Source organism: Neolamprologus multifasciatus, chromosome 10, assembly GCF_963576455.1.
Source record: "Neolamprologus multifasciatus chromosome 10, fNeoMul1.2, whole genome shotgun sequence".
NCBI lineage: Eukaryota > Metazoa > Chordata > Actinopteri > Cichliformes > Cichlidae > Neolamprologus > Neolamprologus multifasciatus.
Window position 1 is genome coordinate 28,924,213 of NC_140448.1, and position 26,169 is coordinate 28,950,381.

Consider the following 26,169-nt stretch of genomic DNA (forward strand, 5'->3'; position numbering starts at 1 on the left):
GTACATACAAAAGACTGCATACTGTAGAGATTATGATTGGATAGTTGTCACTGCAAAGATATTAAAGCTACTCTGAACACAGGTGAAACAGTTAAAAACAAGTGCAATATCATCCCGATAGAAAAAACAATCCAGATAGAAATAAATGTTCCCCAAGTCATCTTCGCAAGCACCAAAGATCTGACTGAAGTCGCTCAGCCAGGGTTAAAGGAGACCGTGTGCGCATCTGTGTGGAAACCCATCAGAAACTCATGTCCACAGTGATGCAGCTGAATATGAAAATGTTTCCATTTTGAAGGTTTTACACTCACACTATTGTTTTCAGTCAGGAGTTTCTGTTGCCTTTGAAGCATTGTTGTTCACAGAGATGCATGCAAGGTAAAATACGCCAGCTATTAATCAAACAAACAGTTCCTTGAAAAGCTCACTTTCATGACACTGCCAATTTTCAAGCAATTTCTAATATCTTTTCATTAAGATGAAAGATGAAATGTTGGGTAACTTTTCAGATTCATTAGCATTAAGGTGGACATGTTAACCCTGGTGATTTGCTTAACGAATATCAAATATGTCGACTGTTGTTTTTCTTGGTTTTTCTTTTTTTTGGATGCCAATACTTTGAACAGTAATAACCATGGAAAAAGGTGGAATATTAAAAAAACAATGAGAGAAAAGTTCATATTTAAACCGAGTGTGTCCTCCACAGTTGCCAACCCATCTATCAAAGTGGAACCTGTGACGAGACCAGAAACATTTAGGGCAACATTTGCACTTCACAATGCATTGGTGAAGGCCCGAAGACATTTAAAGAAGACATGTTACACATTTCTGTTGCATAATCCTTATAGGCCTAAAGCATAGGCTTCAGACTGCTCTAAATATTCACTTCTTTACAATTTATTTTACTCTTGGCTCTGCATGATGTCAGTATGGTCACCAAAGCCCAACCTGTTTCTATCCAAGTCTTTTGTTTGTGACGGACAGCCAATCAGAAGAAAGTTGAAGACTTTCAGTTACCACAGCCCAGTGTAAGATAAATAAGGATTAATTTAAACTGTGATTCATGCAAAGTTGGTATAATCTAAGGAATTAGCATAATAGGTCCCCTTTAAATTTACACCTTTAGTTCCAAGGCACCTTATTAGCAGTAGTTCAGTAGCAAACCCTTGACAAGTCTTCAATTCCCTCCAGTCTAAACTATAAAATGTTGTTAGCACATCTAATGTTAGAAATGGTTATTTGTTCTGTGATAAAGTCATTAACAGCCTTCGGCTGTTTGCAATCCACTGCCTCACTTTCCTTTTGTGACAATGATAACAGTTGCTATTTGAAAACATTCACAGATTGCATGAATGATTGTCCCCTAATCCTGATGCATGATTTGGATTGTCTGCTTCAGAAATTTGCAAAAACTCCTCAACCTCCTTAAGAGGTTCATCTTTAGAAGCTCTTTCTTTCAGTTTTTTTTTAATTGTATAGAACCAATTTGTGCAACAGTGACTAATGTATGTAACTATAATTGCACTGGTTCTATACATCTATCTGTTAAATAACCCCTTTGAAATCCAACAATGTTAATACTTCTTAAAAATGTTAATGGGGAGTAATTTTGCATTGCAGTCAGTCGCCCTAAAAGTTCCTGAATGTGGACTCTTAATAGTTCACAATAATGAAATATAGCCATAATATCAATCTCATACAAACAAAATAAAGCAGAATAAAAATAGTTTTACAGTTAACAGCCCATATTTACATATAAAAATATAACAAAGGAACATTTAACATATCAGGTCAATGTGTGTCTGTGCTTAGGTCACTTCCTGACACACACACACACACACACACACACACACACACACACACGCCCAAATGCATCCAAATATGAACACACACGCTTAAAAACCTGTACATGCGTACACACACCAGCAAACATACATGCATACTTTGTGTGTGTTTTTTTAACTGATTTTGATCCTCCTCTTAATGTGTTCCATTTATGGTTTGCATCAACACCTGAAGTCCTGAAAAAACTGAAAAACAAACAACCAAAATCCAAAAGTTTAAATCTGCACTGCTTTTACTGAGTATTCATGGTCTCCAAATGACCTCATGGACCCATCAACATCCTCTGTTACTTTTCCTTCATCGACTCCTTTTCTTTTTCCTCTTAGCATCCCTCCTCACCATTCTGTCTGTTTGCCAAACACCACAACTCTACTCATCCTGTCCTCTCTCTTCTCTCCCTCCCACGCTCCATTCTTCTGCAGGCCATTAAGAGCTATCATGAAGCTAATTGCCTGTTTGATGAACTCTCCATGGACCTGGAACTCAAGGCTTTTAGCCGTCTGAGCTTAAGAGGAGAGGCGAATGAGACATTAGGGATATACAATGCAGTATGGGTGTGTAATGTGCCTTGTGTCGGCTCTTTTTGATGGTTGGGTCATTTTTTAGTGCTGTTTGGATCAGTTTTAGACCTTTTGCCTTTACCTGTAACTAACCGATATTATTTGAAGTTTTGTCCAGGGAGGCGGGAGCTAATGAAATTTTCTATCCAATTTCAGTAACAGAAAATGAAATTGTAATCGAAGCTCAGGTCCAGCTCTAGGGTGTTAAATACTGCTATTTTGTCAAAGCCACTGGTGTCTCCTATACATACGTAGAACGTTTGCTTTGGTGGTACTCCTGTCGTACATCCTGGCTTCACATGAACGCTGGCCTCAGTACTCCAGGTAAGCCTGTTTTTTCAAGGGGTATTTTCAAACCTAACCACTCCTAACCAGGAAGTGAAAGAACAAAGTGAGTGGAAATTGCACCAATCAAACAAAGTGCAAAGCCCCAGACTGAAGATCAGAACATGCTTTCTACTGGCTGACAAACTCCTGGTTAACAAGCGGCCGTTATTCTCAGCATTGAGTATGACCTCCAAAGGTGTGTAAAGGCACTGGGACCAAAGCAACCCTTCTGCATATCTGTGCAACAGCAGCTTCTGGCAAAAGCACAGCATTTGATACCCTAGGATGAGGATTCATTGGTATATCAACCTTTAAGGCCCCGCTAGCGCTATTAACTTTTTCCCTTATTAGCTTCCTTGTGTGTCCTTTTCTTCTGCCAAGTAGTCAACCGCTTTTTAGGTTATAGGACGCATTGTCTCCCCATGTTAACCCAAGAATTTGTTTTTAAGTGCTAAAACACTTAATGGATTATATAGACAAATGTTTCGTTAAGAATATGGTTTTCAAAACCCTCCAAGCATTTGGATCATCTGGAAGTTCAGAAATGGCATTTGATTTCAGAATGGGTAGAGAACTGATGGGTGGGGTGGGGGGTGTTTATGTGTAGTAGTGGAGTAGAGGATTGTGAAGGAGGTGGGTCACAGGAGGGAGCGAGGGAGGTTGGCGACAGGCTGGCTTCAGGAGGAAACCCGACCAGACCCTCAGAGCTCCAGCGAAGCAGGACTGCTAAAAATAACACAAGGCAGGCTTCTTCTGCTGATAAAACAACAAACACACAGGCTCATACACAGGTTGTTGCACAGTAGGAGGACACACACAGACGGACACGCACGCACGCTGCCTCACAATAGATGCATCCTCCCTCTGGTTAAATAATCCCCCAATGAGCTCTGGGCTCACAGGGAAAACATTGTCCATCTACCTCACAGTGCTTTTCGTTTACAAATGAGCTTAATAACATTGAAATTCACACCGTTTGTTACAGTGAATGGTCCCTTTTTGGTGTCAAACTGTTGTCACAGGTGTCGTTCATCTCACTTTATATCTTGGTGCTTTGCTGAGTCTCAGTAAGACGTTCACCTCAGTACAACACTGGTTTCCTCGTTCATCTTTAACGTCTTTTCAAAGTTCTGAATCTCGTTGTAGTTTTAACCTCCATCTCTCACACTTCTTCTGATCAGGTCAGAATCTGTTTGCAAAGTCCATATGCAGGCTTCTTTCCTTTGTGAGCGATTCCTTTGCAAAGAATTAGCACAGAGAGTGGCAAAGGGTTGAGAAGGGAGGAGATTCAATAATAAATAAATACATTTTAACATGCCGCGATTGCACCATAGAAAGCATGTTTTTTTTGTTTTGCCTTGTTTTTTGTCTTGGTGTCTTGGTTAAGGTTTAAGGATCGGTCCAGCAAAGCACAAAAGCTTCTTATTCTTCAACATAGGCATTAATTCTCCAACATAAGCAGGCACATTAAAGCTTTGGTCCCTCCTGAGTTGGAGAAATAAAGGTACGTTAGGTGAACAACTTGGTTGTTTGGTTGGTTGGGTGATTGGTTGGCTTGTCATACGTAGGTAGTTGGGTCACAATGGCACTGTCGTCATGATGTCAACTGAGGGACCGTTGATTGGTGACAGCATTGCTTTTGGCCACATCTGAGGGGAAATTCATTTACTTGGCCCTCATTCAAGCCTGTCATAACGGTTTCTCCAGAGCTTTGCTGCGGAGCGAGGGATGGCAAGGATTAGGGTTGGAATTGGAAATCTTGCGGCACACAGTGTTGGTGTTGCTGCACCTGCAGCCGGGCCGCGTAGCCCGGTCGTGGGCACACCGGCACAGAGCAAGGCACAGCCTGGCAGGGGGGTAGCAGCAAAGGCAGGGCAGACACAGCGCCAGCAGTCCCATTGTGCTCCAGCGGGCACAGGCGTGGGCTGGAGCACAGGAACATGGCTGGTCAGCACAGTTATCTTCATCATCCTGGGCAGAGCAGTGATAGAATAAACCTTTAACACAGCACAAGCATGTGCCATACTCCACGGCATTCTCAGCAGAACACAGACAGCGTTGTCCACAGGCCCAGCAAGAAGGCAGGCGGCGCGGGGCGCAGCACTCTTGGCATTTACAGCGGCCACACCTCTCGCAGATGAACTGATGGAGACTGAGTTCAGCCTCATCTTCCGCCAGGCGTTTACCAAAAGAATCAGGCTTCAGGTCCCCTTTAGGCTGCGAATGGACCACCGAACCTAAGCCAGAGTGAGATGGTGTCAAACCTGCCAGTAGCCGCTGGTCTGAGGTGGCACTTGTTCGTGACATAGAAGAGCTTATGGTACTGGAACGGCTCAAATGGGAAAGATGAGTGTGCTGCTGTTGACTTTGGCTGCGGGACATGGCTGAGGGGAAGGAAGGCTGGGGGTGATGGATGTATGCACCGTGAGGGTAACGGTCATCGTGGACCAAAAAGAATCCAGACTGCGTTGCAGGTTCCAGTGCCACGGGCCGCTCCACATAGTCATTGTTAGCCCGAATGGCACGTATCTGGTCAAGCGACAGCACTGAGTCCAGCTCCATCCTGAAGGAATGAGTAGAGTCCATCCTGGTCAGCCTGCTGGATGGCACCAGGGTTGGAAGCCGGGTCTGGGGCAAAGTGCTCCCGGTGCTCAAGGCACATCAGATAAACCTGCAAACACAAAGAAAGGAAGCAACAGTGATTATTGGTTCTAATTTTCATAAAATTATGGGTTATAACATCTCTCTCTGAGATACATAAGAACTATTTTTAACTATCAGGAGTGACTTTAGTAAAATGCATCAATAAAAACATGTAATTGGAAATTTTAACCCACTTCTACACATGTTAGAAGGGGCTTTGGTATTGGGTTGGCATACATTCAATTTATACCAGGCATATTTTCTGTAATCACAATTATATTAACTAATAAACCTTTGATTTTTGTATATGTCAGATGTTGTTGCTTCATTTTTATGAAGTCAAAGAATGATTTCTTTTGAGTTTATGGTGTATATTTAGTGTTATGTGGAGAAAAATGTTGTGAAAAGCAAACAGTAGCCTGCATGTTGCTCTCCAAAACTTTAAGAAGCATTTGATCAGGGATGGATTCTGGCTGCAAAACCTCCAAACAACCATCAACCGTGTCATCATGACCGCTGAGGCGCTCCACTGCTCAAGCTAACACTATTATTAGCCTGCCAGAGCCAAAGAGACACAACCATGAGGTTCACACTGTAATTTAACATCTGTTGAGCACAGCTGCTGATGCCATGGAGGAATCCCACCTGCAGACAGAGGCTGGCAGTGTGGCCAAGCACTTGAGCAACAGAGAAATGGCTTTAAAAATGGTTTAATTGATATATTTATCATTTTGTCTCTGATTGGCTCGACAATGCCAGCTAAAGGTTTTAGACTGATTTATTGAGGCACATTTTCACTGAGCAAAATATCTCACCATAAAAATACTTTATTTCAGAAAACCATCTGATAAAAATAAAATAGGCTACTCTGAGTTTCGGTCTGTGGTTCCAATCAAGCAGCAACCACAGCGAAATGCTGAGGCCAGTTCAGAGATACTTAAAGACATGTATTTCCTTAAAAGCTACCAATATATGCCAGTAAGTGGCTTATAAAAATCATCTGCTTTCCTGTAACAGTTTCTTTACAAACTATTTTCAGAGGAAGCACTTTCTAGAAACAAGGTTCCTGTGTATGTAAATTATAAGTATGTGAGCTATTTGGAGCACCACTAATAAACCTTGTTTATCCTCATGCACATTTTCTTTGCATAGGTTCACTCCAGTGGACCAGTTTTACCTCATTTAAACCAGCAGCTTTTAGATTTACAGTTATTGCTTCAGTTCATTGAAATTTGTGGGTATTTGTTTATGCGCAGCTCTCATAAGGTCCTGCCACAGGATTTCAGTCAGGCTGAGGTCTGGACCTTGACTGGGATCATAGTCCTTTCTCAAACTTTAGCTGTCAGACAGATGAACTCACATTTGACTCTTGAATAGTATAAAGAGGTGTTCATGATGAACGCAGTGACTCAAAGTGTCCTGTGGCTGCAAAATAAGCCAAATCTTCACCTTTTTAACACAGTGTTTGAAAGTTGCTATGAGGTGTTCAGTGTTTGGTTTTCTCCAAATGTATTTCTTATGGCCAGAGATTTCCACATTGGTCCAGTCTGTCCAAAGAACGTTGTTCTAGACATTTTGTGGTTTGTTCAGATGTAACTTTAGAGAGAAGAGGCTTTTTTCATGGCAACAGCTTTAAATAAGGCATACAGACTCTTTCTCTAGTTTCACTGTTATGAATTTAACATTTTAAATGCTAACTGAGGCCTGTAGAGCCTGAGATGCAAATCGCTGGATTTTAGTACTTTTTCAAAGTGTTGGACAATCTGACCTTGGGATAAATTTGATGGGACATACACTCCTGAACGCTTGAAAACAGGAAAACGTCTGAACATCTCCTTTTATAGAGGTCCAGTTAATCAAGCCTATTTGAACAGAAGCACCTGGCTGCTAGTTACCCTTTTTTTTCCAATGGAAACTGTAAAGCACTGGTAGGCAACTCCAGGCCTCGAGTGCCGGTGTCCTGCAGGTTTTAGATCTCACCCTGGGTCAACACACCTTCATCAAATGATTAGTTCATTACCAGGCTTCTGGAGAACTTCAAGACATGTTGAGGAGGTAATTTAGCCATTTGAATCAGCTGTGTTGGATCAAGGACACATCTAAAACCTGCAGGACGGAGGCCTTGAGCTCTGGAGTTGCCTATCAGTGCTGTAGAAGGTCTCACAGGACGGGATAGAATTAATTTCACATGACTGTGTATTGTATTTGTGATAACATAATGCATTTTTCTTTAAGGCTTTCTTCTTTAAAAATTTAGAGTGGCCCAGTAGGATGCAAGAGTGGAAGGAACAGATTAGCAACTATCAAGGTAAGAGTAAAGGAGGTGTCTGCCATTAAATAAATCTTTATGTCCTCTTGAATTAAAGAATAAAAATATGAAATTTTACTGGGTAATCTTTGGAGGGTGTTAATATATCTGGTTATCCTGCCCAAGTAAAGTCTGTATGGGAAACACTGGTATAAAATGACATGCATTGTGTTGCATACGCATTCAAATGCTGAGTAAGACACTTCTTTAAAAGTAAACGTGCATTTGCTTGGAAGTGCAGTAAATGCATGATTATACTATATTAAATTAAAATGTCTGAATATAGATTAATATGCCACTGATTTGATTTCCTGTTTGAACATCAGAGACCGAACGCTGTTGCTTAATTTAGAGGAAAAATGCTCGGTTCTTTGTGTTTGTTTGTGATAAAGCAAGCAGCCAACATATATACACACACACACACACACACACACACACACACACACACACACACACACACACACACACACACACAGCTATATCCTCACAGAGAAATGGCAGTCTTGCCAAGTGGCCAACGGGGAGAGATCACTGGCTCACTCCTCACATGGGGCCGGCCCTCTTAGAGAGTAATGAGGCCAAATGGAAATGCGTTTAAAGCAGCTCAGATCATGAGATTAGATAGAGCATGGAGGTAAGAGGAAGCAGAAGCAAATGCGTCTCTTTAGCTGCATCCATATGCATCTAGACTTATTTCAAAAATGTTTCCTCTATTAGTGTCCACTCTTCTGCCAGAGCAAAAGTAACACTGGAGATTCTCTTCTTTGTTTTCTTTTTCAAAAACCAATGCATTACACATCTTCCACGAGCCTCAGATGTTGTGTTATTGGGTTATTCTGCTGGATTATAGCAGGTTAATTATTATTAGCTGATTCTGGAATTGCAGTATTGTCCTGCAGATAACTGTCTGAGATGTTAGACATGGGTGGTCGGCTGGGATTATACTTGTTGGGAATTGTTCTGCTTTCATACTCAAATGTATTAAAGACACTGACGCATGGTCATGTCTATGCAGCTCAAACATGCCCCTAAAATTCTGTCTCCCTGCATTAATGGCATCTTTTCCCCAAAAACTAGTCAATTATCTTTAGACTGCATTATGGATTTGTGTTAGTTGAGATGAGGAAAGTCTGTTTGATGCATGACTTCACACTTGTTCTGCCAAAAAATAAATAAATAAAAATTAAAAAGTCAGACTTAACTGAGTGCCACTCATTGAGACACATATTGCCAGATGAACAGCTGATGGAAATTTATCAAACATATGAAAGCCATAATGGCATAACACGGCACTGGTGTTGCAAATAAGGCAAGATGGGAAAATTCTGGAAGAAAGTAACTGATTGTGGGAATTCAAGTTTGTGTATTTTACCACTATTACAGTAAGAGCATTCGTGTCTGCCGCTGTCCAAGTTTCAGCAGATGTGGAAAAAACTTTAATTTATGGTAGATGAAAGTAAAATTATTTTATGAATTAAATATTCTGTGATAATAGGCTACACGTTTTGCCCTTACTTTAATTGCAGTGGCACATGATGCTTTCTTTTTAAATAATGATCCAAAAACCTAAATGATTCAGTCTACTGCCATGCCGCTCTCATAAGCAGTAGACTGCTTAAATCACACTGCTAAATATCTCATCAGGATCTCTCATTTTGACCAGAAAAATATGTTAAATAATTGCAAATGTTTTGGGAGCTTTTTTGTACTGTTTTGAGTGCCCAAAAGTTAAATAAAAAGGAGTAAAAAAGAGAAGTGGATAGTGAAAAAGGCAGTGCAGACACAGTAATAGAAGAGCAAACAGATGTAGGGATGATAGGGTGGTTGAAACCCAAGAATGGCAATCCATCACTGTGAGAGCAGGAGAGGTGATTAGCAAGAATACAAAATACACTTCCTGTCCTCCGTGCCAGGAGACACCTTTGAGCAAACAGCAAACTGTGGCAGCCTGACTGGCTTTTCTATATAGCCCCCCCGCCGTGCCCTGCTTCCAGAAATCCGGCCATAAAGCAGCAGATAAGGAGGGCCAGGTTGTTTGGATGAGGATGCATTTTCAAATTAGTCTGAGGAGAGAGAAGAGGACCTGGTGACTAATCTCATCACAGAGCAGTAGCCGTGGCTCGCTTATACTCTGCTCGCCTATCACACCATCTAATTGTTAAAAAAGAAGAGGCCTGCCAACTATTTCCATGACCTCATATTATTCACTCTTTCTGGTCGTGCCTTCTATTGCCCTCCTCTAATATGACATACTTACAGCAAGTAAAGTCAGAAGGCTTGAAACTATAGAGTTTGAATGTAGAGTTACTGTAGGACACTTTCAACAAATTCGACAAGCAGTTGAACGACTCACGATTTTCAGAATGGATTTCTTTTCTCTGTTGCATGATATTGTTAGGTTGTAGACAAAGAAGCAATTAAAAACAAGAGTTTATTTCAGAACTAAAGCTTCTATTTTATGATTAAATTCCACCATAGACTGATGTTTATTGCTGCGATGAAGACTGATGGAAATCTTAGTGAAGTAAATAAGCAGCTCTACAGGTAAGCATCCACGTTTAATACAATTATTGTTTCTAGGAAGATTAGAGAGGAAAATATTGTCTGTTTTAAAGGCCCTGGTATCATAATCAACACATGGCCTTTATGCATGCAATCAGCTACTCTGATTGGCTAAGCTGAGATTTCCTATTGTTTTCAGTGGTGATGCTTAGTCTTGCTTTGCTGGGGAGTGTCCGTCACCAATCCTCTGGTACCAGGAGCTCAGATGAGAGCTTTGACAGAGGGTCCCAGTCACAGATTATAGGTATAAATTGTTGCTATGCAAAGTGCAGCAGTCAACGCACGATCTGATATCCTCGTGTTGGTGTTGTTCCCAGATCATCATACTAAAGGTTGTTCCAGGATCAACATTGCAAGTGACCAATCAGAATGTTGTGATGTCATACTTTTGCGACTTCGGGAAAAAACGGCGTAAAACAAAAAACTGTACTTAAGCTGCGAGAAACCGCCTTTGTCCGCCGATCAACGGACCCTAACCGTGACCCTAACCCTAACCCTTTAATAAACGCTAAGCAGAATTGATATTGTCCTTGCAACATTGGAATTTCATAAATGCACGAATGGGTTGGTGCGCAAAAGAATAACGTCACAATAATGTGATTGGTCACTTGCAATGTTGAACCTGGAACAACATTTTCATGATGATCTGGGAACAACACCAAGACGACGATATCAGATCATCCGCAGTCAACCCTGCATCTTTTGAAACTTCATAAACTACAAACATGCATTGCTGTTTCTCCAGCCTTCAGCTCTGGTGGATAAAACAGCGTCAAGCAGTTTGTATTTTGTGTCTGCATGCACGACCATCGTACATATACAGAACAATTAAGTTCCAGTTTTTGGAGATTGAAGCATTGTCGTCTGTTTTAAGAGAACACAGTTAACACAAATTTGTGTTAACTGCAAGAACCTAAACCCACGGACTTGGAGACAGGGGAACATGGGGGAATGCTTTCAGGACTCTATAGCAGCGTGCTGTATCGCACCTTTCATCAAATACTTTGCTATTCTAGTAAATTTAGAATAATTGAAAGTTTGGATCACATGCTTTCCTGATATTTCGTGATCCTAAATAAGACTGATGTTCCCGGGTAACTTGATGCACGTTTGTGGCTTATACTGAACTTCTATGGCAAGAAGCACCCTAATTGTTTTATAATCTATCTGGTTCAGAGTAGAACGAGGTTTGGGGATTTTTGTGAAAATTGTGCACGGCAGCATAAGAACAAGTATCACTGTGGACATCGGGACAGAAAAACAATCAACAGGAACAGAAGACGGACAGAGAGGGTTAACGGTATGAATACACGGTTTGCTTTGGCACGTTTTTGTTTCTTTCCGTTTCTTTTACCGTGATGAATTCTCCAAACATTGCATAAGTAACATAAACAATGGATGTCAATGAAGCAAACCAGCCTAAAAGAAAACAGTCACAGGGAGCTGTTGTTTCAAGAGGCCGTCAGCGGTAACCTGAGGATGGACCTCTGTGCTAGGGGAGTATCAGTAATGACTGAGCCTGTGCCCTGGGACACACACACACACACACTCCTCTATCACACATTTCTACAAAAACGCACACCACACACTGATCTACACTGCTGCCCAGTCGTTTCTCATACTGCCAGGTTTAAACTTAAGTGCAGTCTATCTGTATCATTGATACACATAAAACAGGAATTCATATATTTTTTTCTTTTATTGCCTCATATGTTTTCATGGTTGTGATGTAGGTAATCACACAGGAAGGTTTTTTCATCTCTTTAAACCTTCATATACCAGGAAGCAGGAAGTCTGTTTTTCTCAGTGCAATTAGACATGAAGCAAAGACTCGCTGCTGCGAGTTACATTATCCAAGCAGCGCATGTTCAACTAAGTCAGAAACACTAAAGTCATCACTTTTTGTCCATGTGAGAGCCATCCATTAGAGAACAGGACAGCAGACAATGATAAAAATACTATAACATGAGCTTATTTGTTTGAAACCTCTAAATATTATCATTAACAGTTGGCATATTGTACTTCTGGCATTGGGTTTAAGAGCTGACCATCACTGTTTGGATGCGGTCTATGCTAAGTGCGCTTCCAGAGTTTTATAAACTCTGGAAGTGTTTAATGTTGAAAACCCATTTGCCTCATAAAATCAAGAGGAAAAAGAAACTTGTAATTAGTCCTGATTCCTTGTCTGCCCGCTGACTCTCTGACTTCCGCTGAGTCTGGGCTCGACCTGCTGATGGTCGATGGAGTTTAATGGATAAGGCTTTGTTGCTAGATGACATCATGGTTTCTGGCTATTTTAGAACTGACTGCAGTGACCCTTTGCCTCGAAATGAGGAGGGGTTGCCCTCTCTTCACATCTCCTTTCCTTTCTTCTACTTCCTTCTCTCATATCTTCCCCTATCTTCTCTGCTCCTCTCACTCCCAAATGTCACCTTCACTGCAATCCCTCCGCCTTCTCTTTCGTCCTCTCACTGCTCTCCTGTCCTTTTTACTCCTTTAACGTTTTGCGAGGTGTTATAAATTCTCTTTTGTGAAAGATGCTATCAAGCGCTGACTGTTGTGGTAAACAATCTGTTAGTTTACATTTTGGGAAATTATCCTTTTTTTCAGCAGGGAAGATCAATATTGATTTAATGTTTGTGCCAATATGCCACTGAGCCTGAATATAAGAAGGGAAAACTCCAAACAGGGGCATAGCCAGGATTTTAAGCTACATCCACACTGGAAGCAGTTTGGACCGACGTGGCAAACAGAGACCATAGAAAGACATACATATAGATATTTGGCAATTTCAGGCAACTATGGGGGAACTACTTGCTGGGGATGTGAAGTGGGCGTGACCCAAGATAAACTTTTCTCAACTTTTGGGCAAGTGACTGAAGCAACTTCCAGTAAGTTTAAAGAAAGCCACTGATAGTAATGTGTGCAGGTAGTAAATACAGTAAAGTGACCAGCAGTCAGGTTCAGCGCGATGAACAACTCGTGTGGCCAGAACTTCAGAAGTACAGGGATCAAGAGTCGGCCCCACGTTAAATAAAACTACACTTGGTAAAAGTGTTCATATATATTTCTAAATTATATATGTCTAAAGATTATCTCTATCCTCACTGGTAGTGGTAATTCTAAATAACTAACCCTAACCCTTCCCACCAATAGCATTGGGCTTAAAGGTAGCAGTGATGTCTGTTTGTCTTAAAGAAACTTTTGGGAGGCTCAAGTCACACATATTGAAATAATGAATTCTGTGCTTAAATCATGAATTGTACAGTAAATGATGTATTTGTAAATTCATTTGCAAATTCATTTTTTAATTATTTTATCTATTCAAACATTACTAAAGTAATTTATTATTTAATAATAAAATTTTAAATAAAAACACTATTTTAAATCTATTTTTCAAAATGAATCATTAATCCATCAATAAATACTTCAAATTGAAAATGATTTCACAAAAAAAGAATGAAACTCTCAATAAAAAACATTTTCAAATTCCAAATTAAAAAACTGATTTTCAAAATCATTTTTAAAAAACAATTTGAAAAAGAAAAATAAGTAAATGGTTTCCAGAATCAAAGATTTATTTCTGACATTTAAAATGGCGATTCCACTCCTCATTTGAAAATCCATTTCCCTTTCCTGTTAGCTCACGGATTAGCTATTATATTAGCTATTATATTAGCTATTGGGCAGACAATATGGAGAATTTTAATTATATTTAATGCTATATTTTTTTTACTTCTACTTCTGTCTTCTTAGAAACAAGAATCACCCACATTATGAGTGTGTACAAGCATTTTGTGTCCCCACACCTACACCGTGGAGGTTAGCATATAGGTCTGCACGGTGCCTGTGGGATACCATTGCAGTGCCATGCTTGGAGCATTAATCCCATGCTGTCTTTGTTACTTTTCCTACTATTGAGATGCCTGATTTCCCAGTGTAAAACTTGGAGCTATTTTAACACAAGAAAAATAATCTATAACTACAGAAAACCTTTGATATTGAAATATGATCTGATCTATGAAAAAATAATGGACTGTAAAGCTTCTAATTGCCACAGACTTCTCATTTGAATGCATCGATATACTTCTAGGCAAATAAGTTACATATTCATGTACTTTGCTGTTGTATGTAAAGACTTTGGACTCATAATGGAGCACTACAAGACCCAACTGTACTAGATATAGATTTTAATCCATTCTGCTCCAGTCAAATTCCAGCTGTATGTACATGCGTGTTTGGCCAATCAGGCACTAAGACCCAGGGGCCTTCCTCCTGATGCCCTCCGGGAGCGCAGCAGGATTGAATGACAATAAACTGGATGAGATACCGGATGTGCCGAATCTGACCCCAACGGAAAGACTGAAATAGACACTGCAGACCAGCAAGTCCAGGCAGAGGGGGTGGGACAGGAGGGGAAGCAGCAAAAGAGGAAGGGAAGAGGCAGCGCATGAGTAAGGGATGGTGAAATTAGTAATCATAAAAATGAAAGTGGTGGAGATTTGCTTCAGGAGCTGCACATGAGTTACACTTTTTTTCTTTTTCCTGACACATAATTTATGTAAAACTAAGTTATAGACGGCCAGTAACATGAACTGTTATGTTGAGAAATCAGTATTTTTTAAAAAAGCACCAATGGATGAAATAGTGATCACTATAGGCTACTGTTCATATTACGGTACATGGCAGGCTGCCATCTTGATCTGCACCATTATGTGTGCAATACTGCCCACTATAGATTTAGCTGTAGGCACGAATATGGATCAATGGATGACGTTTGGAGTTGGAACTAAAAAGTTCGAGCTTTGCTGATTTGGATTTCAGTTTACTGTCGTGATTTTTAGGTACATTTTAGACCTTATAAAGGTTCTACCACAGTACCCATAAGAGCTTTTCTGGTTCAGCCCAGTTAAGTTACTTCCTAATAAGAACTTTACGTTCAATAATGTTATTTTAACGCCTACACCCCTGAAACTGTCTAGACATAGTCAGCTGGTTAGACAAGATATTAAAGTAGACCAATTATGCTTTTCCTTGTTTTATCTGATAGAAGTTGCATCACAAATGATGGATCCTCAACATAAATGTAGTCAATGTTTCTAATAATGAGGTTTGGATTAAGCCCTGTGAGCCTAAAGCTCAGACTTTATATGTTTCTTCAACTTTTCAGTCTTTGTGATGTCAAACAAACTTTCAGCTCCTTTCCACAAAGTCTGAGCGATGTCTGATTTTATGGTGACAATATTAATGTTGACTGTTTGGATGGACTGCTTCTGCTTTGTGCTACACCTTAGTGAGGACAACTTCAATGTCCCGACCTCTAAGTTCGCACGTGAAAGTGTCTAGTAGTGGATTTATTAACAAGATCGTGCAACTTAGAGGCCCAGAAGGAGAAAAAAGATTGATTTAAGACTAAACAAGCTACAAAGAAGAAATGTGTGAGAACGAGCAGTATTTTGTTAACAGTAACAAAGGGGACGCAGTCTAAACATCATGAAAGTATGATAAGAATGCACATTTCTCACATGTGTTGTCAGGAGAGACAAATGAAACCTTGATACCGACTCGATCAGCTTTGTTTTTCTCATCAAAGACTTCAGCGTGCAACAAAATTAACCAACTATACTCAAAAAGTATCCCATGCCGGCATGTTCTTCTCAGTCTGACCACCTATTAGGACAGTTTTCCAATTTCATTGTACTACTGTACTATGTATGACTGTGCAATGACAATAAAGAGTTATCTTATCTATTGTCATTTAAAATTGCTCTATGTGGTTTTATTACCACTTTGACCTTCCGATCAATCTATTGACCTTCAAGGAGAGGTCAAAGGTCAAACGTGACATGATTTTTTAAAAATTTTTATACTGCACTTTCTATATCTTGGCAATACACGCCACACTTGTAAGAACTATAGTTATAAGGATTTTTTTTAGTTTTTAGTTATTAAAGTTGACATTGATGACCTTTGTGGATTTAATGGATTGTTAACATGACCCCACTCTACACCCCTACAAAGTTTTCAAGCTATTGTGTTTACAGATAGAGTGACATGCATGCATGCAAACATTACCAAAAACATTGCAACTTAGTGGAGGCAATAAGTACCAACCAAGTGGTGACATTTGTGCTGAACTCTTAAAAAGCACAGCTTGTCTTTGTGATTCGAGTTGCATGCTCTACCAAACTGGTTTAGTGGTATGAGAAAGTAAAAAAGTATGCAAGTAGTTTTCCTAATGAAGAAAAACACTTCTTTCACTTTCTGTAAAAATACCATATTTGACTGTTTGTATTAATACATTTTTTTTATATATATTTCCTGTACTCTGGTCAGTTTAGATTTCTTAAATCACTGGTTTCCAAATTCTAGCTTCTTGTACAAACATCGTTGGTGTTATACAATCTGAGATTTGAAGTTTAAGGACAACTAAAGACTGAATAACATCAACCACATGAGGCCTGAAACACAAACACGACGGTAAAGATTCACACCTGTTGCGTGCTTCACACTCTCGTAGTACCATAGATTTGAAGCACTTTATCAGCTTTCTCATTTTATTCTGTTATATGTTCTATAATATATATTTTGAATATTTTATTTGTTCTTTTATAACAAAAGGGAAAAGTTACGAGATTGTGACTAGTTATCTTAGACGTAGAGCCAAATGTGATGTTTGATTGTTCGGAGTAAGCAAGCGACAACAGTCCAGAGAAGCCATTGGAAAATTCAGATCACATTAAGCATTTTATTTGAAACTCCTGAGAATATATTTGTAGAGACCTCCAAAAGTTGATTCTGTTCATCTGGACATAGCGTTTTCTGGGAGAAACGTTTCGTCACTCATCCAAGTGACTTCTTCAGTCTCAGCTGACTGAGAGTACCATGAGTACCATTCACAGAGAGTTGGGGAATGGCTCCAACTCTCTGTGAATGGTACTCATGGCCATTAATCAGTGGTCTTTGATCAGTGGGTTTTGGTCAGTGGTTGTTGATCAATGGTCATGAGAATTTGCATAATTATGATTAAGGAACTGACCTCACAGCCCATTGTTCCTTCAGTGGGCTGGTTTCAGTCATTATGCAAATGTACTGTTTATAAGATTGGGGAATCCTGCAGTCAGCTGAGACTGAAGAAGTCACTTGGATGAGTGACGAAACGTTTCTCCCAGAAAACGCTACGTCCAGATGAACAGAATCAACTTTTGGAGATTTATTTTCCTGGATGATTGAGAATGCATCAATATATTTGTAGAGAACCTTAATTTAAAAGGCAAATGGACTTCTTTAAGCAAAGGAAGTCCATTTTCCATCTTTTTTCAAGCCCTAAAGACGACTGAGATATTTTGAGCATATAAGCAACATTATGTATTTCTTGTTGAAGTTAAACAAAAGAAATATACATTTAAAGAGGGAACTAGTGGCATCTTTTTACTGTTATTGTCATAAAAAGTATAAAATTCAAATCTAAACTGAAAATAAAACTCCTGTAAATATGTTTGACTTTTCTGATGACTGCCTTACAGTCAGGTGACATCTGGTGACCTTATGCACAGTTAGCACAAGTTTGTGTTTGGTTTGATTTGATTGAATCTTCCCGAAATTTGATAAGTTTGTGGTTCTCTAGTTTATTAGGAAGTGTATTAGCTCCTGTTGCGTTCCATCTCCATCCATCCCGTCCCTATCTTCAAACATCTTATCATTCTTTTTGGTATCGTCATAGTTTTCCTCTACAATCCATCCATCCCTTCATGGTCAACCCCTCTGCCTAGCATTGCCACTCCTCTAATCCCATTCACTTTCTTTTTCTTTCATGCCATCCCATCGGTCCATCCCATCAGTTTCTCATCCACCCACCCCTCCAGTCCCACCCCAGCGGAGATGGGTATTGACATTCTGCATCCGACCTTGAGGACAATCAATCCCAACCCCACATGTCCCCATCGCAGTTCCCCCGCACACACATACTGGTTAAACGTACCGAGACTGATGTTAACATGCAGAAACAGTTGGCTAATATGATTATAGTACACCATTGCATTTGGTTTGGATCAGCACGAAGTGTGTTTGATCGCACCTCCCAGTGATTTAAAAGAGTTTGATTAAAGTCACCAGACCTTGTGCTGTAGTTGTTATTGTTTCAAAACATAAATGGAGCCACCTTTTGCTTGTTTTACATGTGTAATATGTATTTATAGAGAGTAGAGATTCAAGAGTAAAACCCATCTCTTCCTGACTGTTTCTCCAGCAGCCAAGACAAACACAAGAAAGAGAGGAAGGGACAAGACCTGATCTTTTGGAAAAAATGTTGCAAACATAGTAGGGCAGTGATCAGTGAATTTGACCGTTGGTTATCCAAGAGCTGGCTTGCAGTTGATGTTAGGTTCATGTGCACTGAGGCTTTAAAAAGTTCTAATGCAGATTTACCACGTCAAGAGATGAAATCGACAGGAAATGACCATTTTCAGCTGGATTTACATGAAGATCAGAAGGTTGCCTTGATGTTCTGCAAACTTTTTGGTTTCATTTTGAAAAAGCGAGACTTCATTTTTGGAAAATTTTGATTTTTTTTTTTTTTGTAGGTGCTACTCAAACTCCCACCGCATTACAATAAACTTATCAGTTAATCATTTAAAGAACTTTTGAGTATAGAGATGGCTGAGCTTGAAAATTTGCAACATAGCGAACAGCTTATTTTCATTTAAGCAAGTGAGTCAGAACAGGGTCTTTATTTAGAGAACCCAGAAAAAGAACTTGAATGAATTTAACTAAACTGATGCCCAAGTATGAAGTACAAAAATCCTGCAAAGCTGGAAAAAACCTTAATCCGTAATCACTGATTTCAATAAAAAAGAAATTAATGAAAATATCAATTTCATGCAAATCATTAATAGTCCATCAGCAGATCAGATTGCAACAGGATGAATTTATGCTTACCTCTGATTGGTGCGAGATCCATTCTGCAGCAGTGAGCTGGGGCGTCCTGGTTGTCTGTGTGTATGTATGATTTATAGATGTGTCTATATGTCTGTGAAATTTGAGTTGATGTACTTTTTTATTAGTTTTTTTAATATTTTAATTAAACTCACTTTATTGTACAGCAGGGAGTTATTTTCTCCTCTCCAGTTAATTTGATAAGATTACTGAACTCCTGCTGTCCTAAGGGTGTGTGCCTGAGGGTGACAAAGAGGCTGGGAGGATGCTCTTCCCCAGCACGACGCGCCCTCCTCCTCCTCTTCCCGGAGCTTTTTCCCAGAGCACCCCGATCGTGGTGCTGTCCTCCTGAGGTCACCTCCTCCTCCACCTCCTCAAAAAACCCCAACCATTCCTTTCACACACACAGCAAAGAAGGGCTCCACTCTCTCTGTCCGAGGCATTCAAGTTACCACTGAGCCTTCTGATGCACAGTCTCAAAAGCAGGCACAGTTTTGGCGCTTGTAAATTTTCTCAGTTTTCACAGACAGAAAATTGTCCACCGCTGCAGGAGAGAGAAATGGGAATATCTCCACGGAGAGCGGAAGGAGCAAAGTGAAATATCTGCAGCTCAGTTCTTTTGGTTGCAAAAATAAACGGTGATGAGAAAAAAGTCTTAATTGAGAAACTGATCGCAGAACTTTATTTTTTTTTATCTTGTGTTTCTCTTTGTGCTGTAGTTTCCTCTCCACTCTCCAAGAGATGAATGACTGAGAGCTGCATGCACTTTCTCTCACTCCCTCTCTCTCTGTCACACAGATACACAGTCCAGTCACCCCTCCTCCTCCCTTCCTCTCTAACTCCTCCCTCTCCCATCACTGAATTAAATTCAATTCTCTGCTGTCTGAACATGACAGAGCAGAACGCAGTGTGTTAACTAATAAACAGGTGCTGATTCTTGATGTTTTCCTCTATCCGATGTAGCCCAAACCAGTTTAACTCAAAGTTTGCTCAGTGTTTCCAAAGAGGAGTATAACATGCAGTGAATTTTGTGTAGTGGCTGCTGGGCTTAGAGCCACTTCTGCTTTTCATAATGTGATATAATTTGGCTCCAGATGGTTGTTTGGTTGGCTGTTTTGCAAATTACTTGGGTTTTTTTGTCATTTTAGATCAGTGCAATAGCAAGTAAAAGCTGTCGATCTCACTCATGTGTAGACAGCCAACAGTAGGTTAACCAGTCCAGCTAACAAAGCAAGCATATGTCTTCACAAAATGACATTTTCTGCATGTTCTCACCATGTGTGCATAATGTGTGCACTCCAAAGACATGCAGTTAGTGAGGTTAGGTTAACTGGTGATTCTAAACTTCCCATAGGTGTTAATGTGAGTATGAATGGTTGTCTGTCTCTCTGTGTTAGCCCTGTTACAAACTGGCAACCTGTCCAGGGTGTACCCCGGCTCACCCTGTGGCAATTGAAGTAGGCTCCAACCCTTCTACCTGCAGCTTTAAGCAGAAGAAGATGGATGGATGGATGGAACAAGAGTGATCTATATATTGTAGGGCAGAAATGCTACAGCATTAGGGTGGTAACCCCAACGATCCAAGAATCCCCTGGTGAGGAAGAACCCTTTTAACAGAACGAGAGACCTCTCGCAGAACATTAATAAGATACCATCTCTTAAGAGATGTATCCATTTGTTCTCAATACAACCATTACTTCCACTGATAACATTGTTGTAACACAGAATAATGGAATCCATATCCATTTAAGAGTATACTGCCTTCATACAAAGTAAAATGAATGTAGAAATTAGAGATTTAAGCATGTTTAGCTCTGTCTGAGCTGTCCGATTTCCTGTGTATTCTCTATTCGCAAATAAAGAGCGTGGAAATGAAGAAACTCTCATAGAGTTTTAAAAATTTCTAATTGCTAAAATCATCATAATTAGACATTTTGCATTATTAATTGTACAGCACTTCAGGTGGTCATTGACAGCTGGGAGCTGTCTGTGTGACGGTTACATGTTCCCCCTTTACCTGTAGTTTGCCCATGTTCCTCCGAAGGTCCAAAGACATCCACGGTGGATTCATTTATTATTTTAAATTGTCCATAAGTGTGTATGTGTGTTGTTAGCTTGTCTAGAGTGTACACCAACCCTGATCCTATGAAAAATAAGTTAGTATCCAGCATCACCCACATCCCAAAGCTGGATAACTGTTTAAGATCATGGAAGGACTGATGGGTACAAAAGTTCTCTTGTGCTTTGGGAAATCACACGACCTTTAATTCACTGGCGTCTGTGCCAAATTATTATGTTGGTAATTTTGACAATAACTGCATCACGGACCCCCGTGTCATGACTTCTCTGCTGTGAAGCTGTTAATGCAGTTTTCTAAATGAAAACATTTTAGGATTGTTAGGACTATAAATGTTACACAGAACTTAACCGTGGTCAATAGGGGGGAAAAAAGGAAGGAAGAGATTGAAATTCATTCATTCATTTGTTCCATTAGGAAAAGTGACATCACTGACAATATGCTACATAACTGAAATATGAACCTCATCTTTTATGTGTGTTTGTGTGTGAGGATGCTCGTGCATCCATGTGTTCGTGTGTACGAGCTTTTTGTCTTTTTTTGGTCTGCGCCCTTACTCAGCAGGATCCTGGCTAGAGCAAGATACACTGTGCAAGCATACAAGCGTGTAGTCCACACACACACACACACACATTAAGGTAACTGGACACTAGTCCCTAATGGGGGTGAGGGGAGCTCTGTTTCCTGTTGAGGAAAGCATCTGAGATGAAACAAACTGCTGATAGAGACGCTGAGGAGAGGGGGTAAAGACAAAGACAATTAGATTATCTAAAGGAAACCAAAACTACCTTCAATTAAGGCCCTTTCCTTTACCTAAAATCTAAAGAGCATTTTTCAATACAAATTTACCAACAAAAAACCCTTATGGTAACTTAGAAGTGTGTTATGAAATGTACAAAAAAAAAAAAGTCAGATAGGCCTTGAGATTGGTCAGCGACAGCTACCGGGGAAAACTGTGTAGTCCCACACTAGTTGGTGACCAGTTGCAAAAGGTTGCTGGCTTTCACTGGGTGAAATCAGTTGCAAAGTGCTCCATCAAAGACCCTTCTTGTGATTGCCTCAGTCACCTTTAGTATGCATGGAAGACAGCAGCCTGTCTGCAAAACTCACTAACTTTAAATTATCAAAATTAGACCTATTTTAAGAAAATTTGTGTGATATTTAAAACAATACTGAATGTTTTTTTGGTGACTGCAGCTTCCAGGTAGCAGCATTTAGTAATGCAAACGAAATGAAGGGCAATCTCCATCCTTTTTCGGTGAGCTACTGTCATTGGTGTTTCAAAGTGCAAATATATTGGTAACTTACCACATCAGTAACTTCAATCCACAGCTCACTCTTCCTGTCATATGGAGTGCAGCAAAGCTCAGCTAAGCTTACTTTTTGGTTGCACAAGAACAAGTTTCCTCCATATTTTGCAGAGTACTGTGTTTGGTAAAGTAGTTCCTGTTTTAGGCAATAAATCATTAATAGATGATGATGGTGGTAAATGCACGTTGTTGCTATATCACTGATATCATGAAATGAGAATTTTGATGAGATGAACAGTCATCAGTCAACAGCCATTTCTGATGTGCGTCTTATTCTTTCACAACCACTTAGTGAGTAGTTGGGGAGTATTTGCAGACAGATCTCTGTCTTCCATGCAAACTAAAGGCTGCTGCTATTTCTGATGTCATGTTTTGATTATATCCTGACATTGTTGTCAAACAAAATTTCCCAAAAAACGTCAACTTTTCTGCATAACTGAACTCATTTGTGTGGAAAATGTATAAAAGACAAATGACAATCCATAGACACGGGCCTATACGTTCTTTTTATATGTAGCAAATGCAAACTCTTGCTCGTCTAACATGAAGGTTGCATGCCAGCTGATGAAAATAACTACAAATGTGTGTGTGATAAAGAGGGGGAGAGATAGAAAGATGTTCTGGGTCATGCAGAGATCAATGCCAAATGGCCTGGTTTACAGCACACAGTTGACAAAGTCATTCATTTCTGCCGGCGCTCCACTCTGCAGGCACTCTTTGTGATTGTGTGTGTGTGTGTGTACTTGTATCTCTGTATGATTTTTGTTATGTGTCACATTGTGCTGCAATAACAAATGCCTGCTGGATATGGAAGAGGCGTCCCACCCATGAAGCACATGGGTATCAACTTACACAACACATTACAGTATGTCTGTCACGTGAACAGAAGTGCGCACACACACACACACTTTCCTTTCACTGCTTTTATCTGAAGTGCCTGGCTGAACAGTCAGACAGGAAGCAAGGGGGAAATATCTCCTTACTTCATATGCTTCAAGGTTAGTCTGAGAACTGCAGTGCTGACGGGTTTGATGAATCGATGGGAAATGACTGATGAGTCATTTTAGTGGTTTTGCTTGACGTGGTTTTTAGTTAAAGGTGAGGAATGATGAAAGTTTGTAGACTAGTTAAACCACAGGCTGTAAAAAGAGTGCTGCCGTGTGGTTCCCTGTGTGGTTTCCGAACATGTGTTTTGAACCCTGAAGTTTGGGTTTACCCTCCTTTATGGCAATGCCAAGTGCCAGAAATTCCAAATTTAGCTTATAAGGAAGGAAACTGGGTGGAGCTGAGATTAGACTTTTTATGACTATAGTAACCATCCTACTAAAAGATATGGATGGTTACATGGTCTTGCATTCTTCCCATCATCTTGATTTGATTTCCTTTACTCATAGTGTATCATCATAAGTTTGCTATCTCTATCTACCTTTGCATATATGTGTTGGTGTACAGTGCTTTGAGTTACCCCTTGTTTTGTTGTTATATTTTTCTAGGAAAAGAAAAAATAGGTACAGTGATTTATTGAAGAAAAAGGAAATACATTTTAACAAAAGTCTTAAAAGTCAATAATTGGCATGACTACCTTTATTCATCACCCAGGCCTGAACTCTCTTATGCAAGCTTTCTTTTAACTTCTTTAAGTAGTCTTCAGGAATAATTCTAAAGGCTTTCAAAGCTCTTCTTTGGGTGTTTGTCTCCTTTTGTTCTGATGCTTGTCAAGATGATTTCACACTACGTTAGTGTTTAGATCCAGACTCTGGAAAGGTCAACCAATGCCTGCTAGTGTTCTGTTTTTTTCTATCCAGGTATCCTTTTACTGTGTTGATGAAAAATGAAGCTGCCAATCAAATGCTTTCCAGAGGGAATTGTTTGGTGGATGAAAACTGATGGTGCTTTTCTGCTTTTATAATTCCATCAGTTTTGACAAGATCCCCAACACCACTGGCTGAATGCAGTCACAAACCACGACACAGCCTCTACCATGTTTTACAGTTGACTGTAGACACCCACTCTTGTACCTCTCTCATGACCTCCTCCATAACATAGTGATGACAATTTCAACCCAAACTTGCACAAGTACTGGACTGATTCAGTCCAGTACTTGTGTGGCTGGAGACTGAGAGAAGATCTCAGATCTTCTCCTGATTGAAATTCTTTTTCCTGCCATGTAGATTGTAATTTTTACTCTGCCCATTGGGATTCGCCACATTAACTTTTATGTAGGGGAAAAAGTTAGCATTCATCTTCTATCTGCACTGCGCTAATGTGTTTATATTATCCTAAACATAGCTCTCTAGTTAGCCACCATTGCAAACAAACATTGCCAGTTTAGTTTACTGTCTTCATTTATGTCTGACATGATAACAGAGCTTTATGCTTTAGATTCAGTTTTTCAGAAATCCCTCAGTCAGAACATGGTGTATCATCTTTAGATTAAAAATAGCAAGCTACCAACCATCCTCTTTTCCCCAGACATGTCCACTTTTCACGTTCTGTCCGGGGCATCCAGGGAGATTTTCGAGATTGATGAAAATGTCCGGGTTTTCCTACATTGGACCCATATGTGTGACGTCATCTCCGAGCTGCGGCTTTGTGAGTGGTTGTTCTGCGCTCACAGACGGGACAGACAGCGCGCAGCAGTGCGCCTGGTGATGTTTAAAAGATGCCAAAGTGCAAATGTAGCTTTTCAGTTGAACTGCAAAAGAAATTTCCCTCGTACCATTGCGGTACTGGTAATTTTTCTTATACAGATGAAGCCTTATTTCTGTACCATTATTAAGTTATTTTTTTGCCCTTGCTGACTTGTAAAAGCCTATATGACATTTTTGTTTCACCATTCATTAACTGCACAGAGAAGAATTGAATATGTTAAAATTTTCTTTAAGCAAACAGTATTATTAAAGTTCGTCATGACTGGGCCAAGTGTCCTCTTTTTTGGAAATCAAAATATGGTCACCCTAATTAAACTTCATAAATCCTGTTTTTCCTGGATGCCTGGAAGATAAACTTTATTGTAACACCTGGGAGAGCAGCCACACTAATCATTAAGAATTTGGACCGTGTTTAACTATCAGTGACGCCCAATGTTCCCTCTAATTTTTCATGTGTCTGAGTGAACACACAAACTCCCTGAGCGATCTCGTGAACCACTGTGAGCGACATTAGACATGTGCACTGTGGTCACGCCAGCGTCGAATCCATCCAAGTTACATGGTTTATTAAAATAATCAAATTACAGCATTTACATTTATGTTAGACTACTTTTAATTAACTGCTTTAGCCCACTTACAATGAAAATTTAAAAACATCTTGTTCGTGACCTGTGTAGTATGTTAACACTATTGGAAGTAAAAATAACTTGAACTCCAATTTTGAAAACACAACTTTATTTTTTTATTTTTATAAAGCTCTGACTTGTATTATGAGTCTGTGGTCTGGGAGAGAGTCCCGTAACTCTGTCTGCAAAATACAGTATATGAAGACCAATGTTGAGCAATTAATTATATAGTTACTTCTTTAAAAAGTTACTGAGTTTTGCAAACAAAGTTTTTTGCAGCTGTTTACCTAAAAATGCTGCCAAGGTGTTTTTTAAACAAACATTTA

General features: G+C 39.8%; 1 protein-coding gene across 1 annotated transcript; it reads right to left on the reverse strand.

Moving 5' to 3' along the window:
* Positions 1-591: 591 nt before the first annotated feature.
* LOC146510452 (protein sprouty homolog 3) lies at positions 592-21,010 on the reverse strand. The gene is made up of 2 exons (XM_085174118.1): positions 19,183-21,010; positions 592-5,403 (listed from the first exon to the last, which is right to left on the reverse strand). The coding sequence occupies exon 2, from the start codon at positions 5,316-5,318 to the stop codon at positions 4,422-4,424; it is 897 nt and encodes a 298-aa protein (XP_085030244.1). The 5' UTR covers positions 5,319-5,403; positions 19,183-21,010; the 3' UTR covers positions 592-4,421.
* Positions 21,011-26,169: the final 5,159 nt, after the last annotated feature.

Excerpts from the sequence above, each read along its gene's own strand:
- LOC146510452 (XM_085174118.1), bottom strand. The coding sequence starts at position 5,318 with ATGGACTCTACTCATTCCTTCAGGATGGAGCTGGACTCAGTGCTGTCG.